This window comes from Zophobas morio, unplaced genomic scaffold (genome assembly GCF_036711695.1).
Source record: "Zophobas morio isolate AGI-343-1 ecotype UQ-CSIRO unplaced genomic scaffold, CSIRO_AGI_Zmor_V1 ptg000017l, whole genome shotgun sequence".
NCBI classification, from domain to species: Eukaryota; Metazoa; Arthropoda; class Insecta; order Coleoptera; family Tenebrionidae; genus Zophobas; species Zophobas morio.
Window position 1 is genome coordinate 11,186,303 of NW_026972122.1, and position 11,438 is coordinate 11,197,740.

At 34.1% G+C, this 11,438-nt stretch overlaps 1 protein-coding gene across 1 annotated transcript; it reads left to right on the forward strand.

The window, feature by feature from the left end:
• The first annotated feature begins 2,506 nt into the window (after positions 1–2,506).
• LOC135130264 (NADH dehydrogenase [ubiquinone] flavoprotein 1, mitochondrial-like) lies at positions 2,507–10,120 on the forward strand. Its single transcript, XM_064057618.1, has 5 exons — positions 2,507–2,614; positions 2,737–2,964; positions 3,014–3,537; positions 9,170–9,402; positions 9,460–10,120. Exons 1-5 carry the CDS (start codon positions 2,566–2,568, stop codon positions 9,860–9,862), a joined length of 1,437 nt encoding a protein of 478 aa, XP_063913688.1. The 5' UTR covers positions 2,507–2,565; the 3' UTR covers positions 9,863–10,120.
• The last annotated feature ends 1,318 nt before the right edge of the window (positions 10,121–11,438 follow it).

Here is an 11,438-nt window from a genome sequence, read left to right on the forward strand (position 1 = left end):
CATTTATTTAGAATCAGGCCTCGCAAAAACTCCCAGTTTACACATTGTCTTTGAAAATTGATGTGTTTCAATTTTTCACCAAATTGAATATCTATTTCATGTTTGATTTAAAGACCAAATACATATAATTTTAGATGACAAAATTTTTTTTTAATGAGGAAAAAGGAAAAACTTTGTTCCACCTTGTCCAAATGTTTAGTCATTCCTTAGTCTCAGTGAAAACAAAAACGGCACAACATGGTTTCTTACTTTTGGATTCAGCAATTTTTGTCCCAAACATATAGGAGTTTTCGCGCGTCTTGCTCCAAAGCTCTACATAGAGTTAAATTTGTTACAAAATTTTTGAGGAAAAATGGCGCAGAAACACTTTACCTATTAGTTTTGTTGGAGCAGCATCTCTTTGTAGTCGATTTTTTTGGACGTTGCAGAACATTTTATCTACAAAATGACACCCACACACCCTATAATGGGTACGCTTCTCAATCCCTTTGTTTATTAAATCTCGACGAGCACAATTCAGAGCCCATAATTTGAATCTAAAAATTGTTGCGTTTTAAGATCATAAATAGACAAATGCTATTTAAGTATGAAGATATTGAGGTGGCTGTAATTGAAAAATACCTCCTACTCGCTGCTGAATTTTGGTTTTACTAGACGACCGAGAGATCGGTAATTTTTTTTTTTCTCAACCCCTTCACACTACTAACACAGGTGTTTTTCTGTTGTAGAATTTAATAACGTCTCACACTAATCATAGAATAATATAATTTTTTATATTTCTTACCTTGCAGGTTCTGAGGGAAATATAAAGAAGCCCCTGAAGCAGGTTTTTTCATTGTGTTTGCAATCACGCACAGCACAATAAAGACGTGGTCTACCACTGCGGTTCATCTTACTGCGAAAAGGTTCTCACAATCACTTCACTAATTTCACTGACAACAAATATTCAACCAAAAACGTCAAAGTACTTCTCCCAAGGAAGACGAAAACAAGAGCGTTCACTTTCTGGCCCTTCAAACGGTTCACAATTGGTGAAAATTGAAGACATTGACAAAATAGTTGATACAGCGATTTTCTACAAAATTATTCCCGCTTAAAAGATTTGCACGATCCGCGCTGCCGCCAATTTTTAGTGCATTCAGGTAGCTTGTATTGCCACTTGTATTGGCGGTTAAATGAAATTAATTAAAGACAAAAATGTAATGATCATGGTTAGATTCATAAAATCTGTACTTACGAGCTAAAAGCGTGTAAGCACATTTTGCCAGTATTAGGATAATGAAGTAATTTTAATGTTTTCAATTTGCTTGCTATTGTAATCAGAGTTTCAAAAAATAAATGTAGTACAAATTGTAAGTGTAGTCTTCCAAACCCTGATTACAATACAAAAAAATTAGATCATTTTAACTACTTCATATTCATGATTTTGACAAAAATAGACTTTCGCTCTTAGGTTCAAAAACAATAAACGCCTTTGCTTGGACTTTTGGAGGGACATTTTGTAAATTGACTAGATTGTCAAATAAGCTTTCTAAGGAAAAAAATGAACCCTTTATTTGCAATCAATTATAGTTAAAACTTATGTGTATCCATAGAAATTATAACTATTGTATTTGCAAACATCTAAGTAAAAATTTAGAGTGCAAAGGCGGTTGACAATAACTTATCGTTAATTTTATACTTTCGCAAGAATTACAGATATTTGAAGTACTCTTGTTTAAATTTAATTTGACTCACAATTTCTTTTGTAAACATTTGCATTGATTTAGATTATTCAAGCTTTTAGCACATAAGTATAATTATGATAGATTGTGAATGAAAGGTAAAGGATCAATTGCTTAATTTAATGCTTATGTCAATAGACTACTCCTTAAAGAGTGTCATATGTTCAAAACTGTTTTTGATTGCCATTTTATTTGGAAATGCTCACAGAAATAATGTGGCATATAATCAAGACTACTTTTGAAAGTCCAAAAAGTTTTGGAGGTTTATGCTGAAATTGACTTGGTTGGTTAAGTGATGGTGTTTTTGTTTTTTTTTTTTTAATAAATAAAAGATAATACAAGCACAATTATTTTTTACTGTTCAAAATGCAATTTCATTTCAGTTTCATGTCTTCCTTCATGCCGGACTCCAAATTTTGGTTTCAATTTCTTAATATTCGTTTACTGTTTTTATCGGGTTTTTTTTACGTTGTCGTATGGATGAGCTGTGTTCGTAATTTAGGCAACCAACATTTTACTTCTTTTCAAAAACCCCGCCTGATAAAGACGGTTGGATAAGGACACGTTGTTCCAATATTTGACGAGCTGTCTTTACTGTATTAGTATACTGTGGCGCAAACTACATTGGTTTCCCAGAAAAGATAACAAATAAACGCTTTCCTTCAAAAATATTCTTTTGAAGTTAATTTTGGTTCTTATTTATTTTTTTATAAATTTACCACATAAGATTTTCGCTCCATTATTAAACGAATTATCCCCAATATATCGCTCAAAATCCCCAAAAAGTTTCCAACAATTTGACGTTTGACGTTTCGGATTTGTGATTTGTGCCGATGTCAAAATGGCAGGCACAATAGTGCGTATAACAAATGCAGCACGAAATCACTACGGTACATTTCATATACCTATTCATTTTCACTTATTTGTCTTTTCCTACTTTCATAAAAAATAAATTTGTCGTAAATACCATGGCAAGTGAACATAACCTCACTTACGTTACATAATGTTCCAGGATTTTTAGCTGCAAACTGCAGCAATGTTCAAGCGGCACTCCTTTCGACACTTCCCCCTGGAACACCCCCACCTCAAACCAAAACAACATTTGGCCCTCTTGCTGACGAAGACCGCATTTTCACAAACTTGTATGGCAAACATGACTGGCGCTTGAAAGGTGCCTTGAAAAGGGGCGACTGGTATAAAACTAAAGAAATTCTGGTCAAAGGGGCAGACTGGATTATCAGTACGTTTAATTTTTGTCAATTGAGACCTTCTAAATGGTCCATTTTTAGATGAAGTTAAAACATCTGGTCTTCGTGGCAGAGGAGGCGCTGGCTTCCCTTCAGGAATGAAGTGGTCTTTCATGAACAAACCCGGAGACGGTCGTCCTAAGTACTTAGTCGTGAACGCTGACGAAGGAGAACCTGGCACTTGCAAAGATAGAGAAATTATGAGACATGACCCTCACAAACTTGTTGAGGGCTGTCTGATTGCTGGTAAAGCTATGGGGGCTAAAGCGGCATACATTTATATTAGAGGAGAATTCTACAATGAGGCGTCAAACATGCAAGTTGCTATAGCAGAGGCTTATCAAGCCGGATTATTAGGGAAAAATGCTTGTGGTTCTGGCTATGATTTTGACGTCTATATGCACCGCGGTGCTGGTGCTTATATTTGTGGAGAAGAAACGGCTTTGATTGAGTCTCTTGAAGGAAAGCAGGGCAAGCCTAGGCTCAAGCCCCCTTTTCCAGCAGATGTGGGGGTGTTTGGATGCCCAACAACTGTTACTAATGTGGAAACTGTGGCTGTAGCACCTGTAAGTACAAAAGCTTTCATGACAACTCAACATTTGAAGATATTTTGAAATGAAAGTTGCTGAAAAGGTACAGTTTTGTGTAAATTTGTTGACATCAAATTTGACAAAATTTGGTTTCGAAATTTAACCAAAGCAAAATTTTTGTATTGGAAATGATAGTTTTTTAGTATTTATTTTAAAAGAACGACGCGTAGTATTTATGAAACAATAATATCCATGTGTAACACAGACGCAATTTTTTCTAGAAAAAATATTTTTTCTATTTTTAACTAACTGCGTTGCATGGTTCAATGAATAGTCAAAATTATAAATACTGCACTAGCAACAGGGAGAATAATTAAACTTTTCACTTCTGAAGACCATGTGATTGAAAATTGTTGCATTAATTTTTTGGCGAATGATTAATCATATTAATGTCTCTTTTAAAATATCTAAAAAAGCAACTAATATCATGATGCCACAACTGTGACGTCACCGACAAAGAAAAATCTAACTTGTTGCTCGACTGTAGCCCCCGTAAAAACTAAATGACGTGTCGACCATGTTATAAAAAATATCAAATTTATTCCCGATTTTTTTATCTAGTTTATTGCAGCCGTTGCGTACTGACTATATAATACGTGACAGTACCAGTTTGCGATTGCTCTATCGTGCGTAAAAAAATTCCGTTCATTGCGGCGTATTTTCTTCCTTGGGAATTCTTTACTTTTCTTCCTTTAGAGCGAAACACAAAAAGGACAGTGCATTATTGTTAGAAAAGTAGACAAAAAAATCGTATTGTAAAAGTAGGAAATGCCTCGTAATTTTGTATTGGAGCCATAGAGTTGATATAAGTTTGGGATTATTATGCGTTATTTTTTGTCATCAGTCAGTCATGTGATCTCTACTGTATCAAATCAAATCACTTAAAGATTTGTTTAATACAACATTTATAGATCGAAGTCGTTACACATCCCAAAATACCACAAAGTGTATGAAAAACAGGCTAGTGCCAGTTCATTACATAAACAATTGAATATTTTTTACCCTAAGTCGCAGTACAGAGTGCGAATCACAAAATAGATACACAACGAATAAAATATTAGACAAAATCATACGGATTAATAAGACTTATCAAACATTCATTTACGCAGGATTATTTTGAAAATTATTCATTTCTACGCCAGAGTCACATGACTGTAATAAATCCTGTTGAATAACGAAAGTTTCTTAATAGCTTTTAGTCAGAAGCTAGGTCCTTAGGAACGATCATGAAGGCCGTCAATTTTTGGTGTAAAGATTTAATAATGATATTAAAGTGTGGAACGTGTAAAAATTGCATTCTACTGTCATATAACCTGGATTCGCCCATTCCCGGTTTTATGAGTCGTAAAATATATCTCAACTAATCTTCGGGTAAATTCTTGTGATGCAACCTGTGGTTAAGCCATAAATTACCACCGTTTGGGGCCGATGAGATAAATATTTTAGCTTGTCTAACTTTACGAAAATTGCTTTTACTCCCTATATTTTTTTATTAAAATTTATTATACGTTTTACTTTATATTTTAATATGTATTAAAAAATTGGTCTCGTGTTATTAGATAGAACTTCCCTCGCCCCGTAAGAGAAAAAAATATATGTTACTATAATCCTATAATCCTTCAGGCATTGAAATGACGATATGATAAATGAAACCCAGAACGGTATGTCCATTAAAATTTTGTGATGGTATTATCAAGTAGTGGGGTTAGTGACGATTGTAAAATGACTCGTGCCGGTTAGGCTTGGACAAAAATGTGGGATTATAATATAGCTTATAACTGAGGGATTTGGGGCCCAACGAAAAGAAATGGTTAAAAATTCTTTTGTCATTTTTGACATGTAACTGCTTGTACTTACGTGATTACTACTTGCTGAGAGATCACTCCAAATCATTTCAATTTGATTAAAAATAGGAAGTATTTGATCTCAGTGTTTGAAAAGTAACGAAACGTCGCTGTATAGAAGTTAGTCTGTACACTAATTAATAATTGCTGTTTTGTTGTTGCTACTGAAGGAATATGAACCTTTTTCGAATTTAAGAAACTAACTTTCTTCTTGTTGAATTTGCCATTTTTTAGGTAGTCCGGATCACAATGCGTTGGTTCAGACTTTTTTATTGCTTCGACTTCCGCTTATTAAATAAAACATTGAATTTTATTTTGATTTTCGATATTGTAATTATAACTTGTCTAGGACTAGAGGAGGCAAAAATTTCTCTAGGAGAGTCTCAGCTTTCCCTGGGCTGTTCCGAGTATTAAGTCGCCTGTTAGACTCAGTTACTTCCTTAGCTCACGCGCAATAAGCAAAAATGACCTCTCAACAATAACTAAAAGTGTTTATGTTTATACATCGAAAGAATGCATAGAAATTAGTTTGATTTGAATGAGTTTGTCGCCTCAAAACACAGGATTAAAATTCTTAATTAAGCCACAATCGAACAAAATGTGCTGAATATTAATATTATAATTAAATTATTAATAATGAATTATTAAATACGGATGTGCATATAAATTGTTTCATTCATTATCTTTTTTTGTGTCACCCTTTATATGCAGTTTTAAAAAATATGAAAGAAATGATAAATCACAAGTATATACTCGTTATATTTTGCACATTTTCGATAAGATTTACTGTAAAATTTTGAGATGACATTAATTTTTTGGAGGGATAAATAGATATATTTTACGATAACTTTAAAATATCTACAAAATTTCAAAACATTCGGTTTTGCAAAAATATAAATGTTGAGTCACAAGTATAGACTCATCATATTTGCACATTGGCGTTTTTCCACCTACACATGATATTCATAATACACATATAAAATTTGACAACAATCGGTCCAGTAGCTTCGGAGATTATCAGCCTAACAAACATCGTCACGGACGGGGGACAGAGAGACAGACAGACAGACAGACAGAGAGATGGTCGGAAACAGGAGATCCCTCATTTCCCGGTACTACAACAACAATACTACTTAGAGAAATTATTGTTTTCACTTAAAACACTAACAACCGTCTGAGCTACAATAAGGTAAAAATGATCAGTGACTATTAATGATCGAAGTAAATTTTTGAGTTGGCAGTTGTGAATTATTTGCAGTAATGTTAGCATATCAGTCCACAGTTGTCAAAGTTTTAAATATGTTGTCAACCTGTTAAAAAAAATCACAAACATCCATAGTCACTCGATATTTAAATTTATTTCAAAGAAACCCTTAAAAAGACACAATTCACCTTTGACTCCGATTTTTTTTATGCACATGAAATGCCGAAATAATATTAACACTATTAGATTATAAATACGGTAGGTAACCGAAAAACAAATTTCTTCAAATTGAAACGTTTCTTTGTTCATCATCCCTTGTTTCTTTGTTGATATACATATGCAGGAATCCCAGATAAAACTCCGTTATCCTTACATCTTGAAAACGGAGGTTGTTACGATTTTTGATGACAATTAGCAGGTTGACAACTAAGAAAATGAAATTACTGGTATTCCGCTACCAACTTTTTTTTTTTTTTTATTTATTTATTTATTTGCGCATCTATTTCGATAACAATATATGGCAACTATATTTACTATCTCTTCATTTGAATAATTTATATTATTTACAGTAAAACTAATGCAATGTAAGTATTTTATACTATGGTTTTAATTTAATGATCTATGATAATCCTTTAAAAAAATATATGTTGCCACTTAAAAAAATGTAGGTTTACGTAGAGACGCCGCTTCAAGCTAAAACAATTATTGCGTTTACAAAATTGCAGAATTTCTGTCCGTTCTCATGATATAAGACCCAGGAGTTTTATCAGGGGTACCTACATATCTACTGAGTTGCAAATAAATTATAAAAGATAAAAGTAAATGTTACGATCTTAAGTTGAAAGCAGTGGCGGCTCGTGACTGTCTGATGTGGTGAGGCGATGATAGAAGTTTGACAATAATAGTAATATTACTTGGTCTTACTAGTTAGTAATGATAGAAGTCTTGCCTGAATACCGGTCATTCCCGGGTCAGTCATCCATAACACATTGAATCAACAATGTTTTTACAAGTCAAAATTTTGTTGAAAGTAGCACTTTCTTGGAGGGATTCGGGAATAGTTGTTGTGTTCTTTTCTAAACGTTTTAAGCCCATGAAATTTTTAATGTGTACTTTGAAACTTTCATGCAACTTTGCACTTCGGATGAAATTCTTTAAATCGTTATATCCCGGGATGTTGTGTAAATATTACGGCAGAGCCATTTATATGTTTCGTAGGTACCAAGTTGATTTAAAAGACTTGGAATACTGACGATTCTGTCGCTTATCAATGGAAGCTAAATGAATTAACGGTTTTGACTGCTCGATATTTAGCAAAATTTACCGACGTTCTAGCTCGGTTCGCCGTGAAAACGGCGTTTCAAGAAGCAACATGACGATATCGTACTCGGGATTAATTTTTCACTCACCTATGAAACAGACAATAACACAAAACACCAACACGTGGGTTTTTATTCACGTTCATGCTAATTACCCACGCACCCCGCAACCCTGCCGTTCTGTAAAATAAATGGAAAAATGGTTTAAAGAGTACGTCGAAATTAGCCGAGAAGCACCGAAGATATCGCCTCAGTTCCGAGCGAACGCATGTATAGGAGTATAGGAGCTAAGCCATTCAAATCCGTGTCTGTGATTGGGCTTCGCTGGTTCAAGTGAACCGACGTCCTGGCCGCTTCAGTTAAAGAACTCGGGGCATAAATCGTACGGTATTCAACGAAAAATGTCAGCAGGAAGCGTAAAAAATAAAAAATCATGTACATATTTCCCATTTCAACATATTTTTGTAACTAAAAATGCATTGAAAACTCTTTTTTTAATTATAAATTAAGTCAATTTGTTCTTAAGATATATGCTGTGAGGCGCCGCCTCACTTGCCTCATCTGACGAGCCGCCACTGGTTGAAAGATATAAGACTTTATGTGAGTTTTCAACGATTAGTTTTATGATTAACCGGAAACAGTAAATAATCACAATTTTGTGGTTTCAGTTTAATAATAAATAATCAGCCCAGAATGTAGATTTTTGTAAACATAGGTATTCAGATCTTTGCGATTTTACTATCGGAATACATACATTTAGCATTAAAAAAAGTGTAATAATTGGAGGTTTTAACAGAAAAACTATGTTCGTAAAAGTTAATTTTAATGTTATTCTTGATATAGATGTATATTTTTTAACTTTTAAAAACATTTGTCCAGAAATTTTCTATTCCAAAACTTCCACTCATAGTTGTATTCATTTGGCAATAAAATTATTACAGAAAGTCAAGGTAACAGCGTTACGTTATACCTGGAAAACTAATTTAATTTTCGACATCGGAAAATGACCCATATCGCTTCGAAAAAACTGTACCATTTCAGTAAAGTGATACGAAAAAAATCATTAACAACTACAGCAAAAAATGTGACCTTATACGTCGGTTACAACACTAAATTGCGTAAACAACTGTTAATTTCCCCACGGTACGGAAAACTGGATTCCCATTTTTTGCTCAAGACACTCGTTGTTCACTATTACGGCAATATTTAACTATGTACAAGTCCAAATTCTCCGTTTTCAGACCATATGCCGCCGCGGAGGAACTTGGTTCGCATCTTTCGGCCGAACTCGAAATTCGGGAACCAAACTCTTCAACATATCCGGACACGTTAACCGACCTTGCACCGTCGAGGAAGAAATGAGCATCACTTTCAAGGAGTTAGTAGAACGCCATGCTGGAGGCATCTTGGGCGGCTGGGACAACCTGTTGGCTATTATCCCAGGAGGTTCGTCGACACCTTTAATCCCTAAGAGGTAACTCAACCTTCGCGTCTAATTTTATCACATATAAAACGGAATTATTACTTTCAGTGTTTGCGAAGACGTCATAATGGATTTTGATGGGCTAGTTGCTGCGCAAACCAGTTTAGGAACGGCAGCTATTATTGTCATGAATAAGCAAACTGATATTGTTAAAGCCATTGCAAGATTGATTATGTTCTATAAACACGAGTCTTGCGGCCAGTGCACCCCGTGTCGGGAGGGCATCAACTGGATGAACAAAATCATGTACAGATTCGTAGACGGGAATGCCAAACCAGAAGAAATAGATATGTTATGGGAATTGAGCAAGCAGATTGAAGGACACACGATATGTGCATTAGGTGACGGTGCCGCCTGGCCTGTTCAAGGACTCATCAGACACTTTAGACCCGAATTAGAAGAAAGGATGCGGAAGTTCCACGGACAAGAAAGGAGCGCCGCTCAATGCTAAGTCTTAGAATTGTATTTTAGGTATTTTTAAAGCGAGGTATATTAATTATATTACTTTTAAGTATTTATGTCACAATGTTCAAGGGTTTGATTTTGTATGCTTAAATTCATCTTGTCAGCACACCAACAGGAACACGAACTGGGGAGCTCTTAACATCTTAAAACCTGTGGTGTGTTGGCATTTTGTGAATTTTTACTCTCTTTATTGTTAGTGTATATAATTACGTGATAAGAAAAATAAAACTATAGATGGATTTTACTGTTGATTTTTATTGCAAACAGGTGCGCATGATGATCAAGAGGCAAAATTGTTTGAGTTCATGTGATTTCAAATATACCGTGCGAGTCGTGTTATTTAAATCTGGGATTAGTTACAAATTTAGTATTGCGATATCTACACATTTCGTAGATTTATTTATAATAAATGCTATGCATTTTCAATTATAATTGAAAAAGTGTATTTGCAAATGTTAGTGTTACATAAATCGCAAGAATTGTGTAATACCCTTTCCAGTTACAATAAAAATGAAGTATGCACACATGTTCGACACATTTCTTATGACTGTTCAATATCAAAAAGTAACATATTTTTCAGTTGAAGGTAATTCGTTAGGTAACGTTCATACATTGTTGCATACACTACATAGTTACTTATTATTTGCTGAGTCTGTTATGCGTATTGTGTGACAGGTGTAGTTGGTTTACGTTTTAATATCTCAGTATTGTGTAAATGAAGCTTACATTATTATGTTTAATATTTGCTAGACTAGACCAAGGCTCTACACGGTTAAACTAAAAGTATCCGTTTATTAAATTCATATTCATTATTTTTTATCGGATTTCTAGTTGGAGATAAAACCATAAAAAAGATCATGGAAGTTTGCACAGAACTGGTTGTATCACGCATGGCGATTATCTTAATTGTTTCTTTAAGTCACGTGGTGACAATTTCCAACTTTTGTAGTTTGCATTACGGTGCAAATAGCTTGATGAACCATGAATCAGCCTATTTTGCAGGTGTCGGGTGAATGGCACTTTTATATTTTATTTTTGCTTTTAAGTACAAAAGTAAGTAAATATAAATATTGTTTACGAAAGAGAGCAAATAAACAAGCTGTTAATGAAGCGGGTGACGATGCGACAAACAGATCTACTATTGACGAGTTTATTAAAACAGGCATTCTTCACACGGCTAATTCAAACATCCCCATGCATATAATAAAACCCACGAAAAATTTAAAACTGGACCGTGAGCTGTGGACATCAACTAAATGAAACCTACGTTGTGTTTTTTTAATGGTGGAATGCATTCAAATATGTACAAACCATATGCTGAAGGGGCTTATACATTTATCTACAAAAAATTAAATGTTACAAATCGATACAAATACCGAGCACTGATACATACTTAAGAACATTAATCAATATATCGAGTGACTATTAATTTTCATGTCAGGTTGGCAACATATTTAAAATTTTATGATGGCATACTTTATTGTTAAACTGACATTTATGACACTAAGTGAGTACCGAAAGTTCCTATATTAGCAGACTTAAAACGCTAAAATTTTGTAGAA

What these genes read in the sequence shown, in the direction of transcription:
- LOC135130264 (XM_064057618.1), top strand. Translation starts at nt 2,566, where the DNA reads ATGGCAGGCACAATAGTGCGTATAACAAATGCAGCACGAAATCACTAC. An exon ending in AAACTGTGGCTGTAGCACCT is followed by an intron (nt 3,538 to 9,169) that starts GTAAGTACAAAA and finishes CTCCGTTTTCAG; the next exon opens with ACCATATGCCGCCGCGGAGG. An exon ending in ACACCTTTAATCCCTAAGAG is followed by an intron (nt 9,403 to 9,459) that starts GTAACTCAACCT and finishes TATTACTTTCAG; the next exon opens with TGTTTGCGAAGACGTCATAA.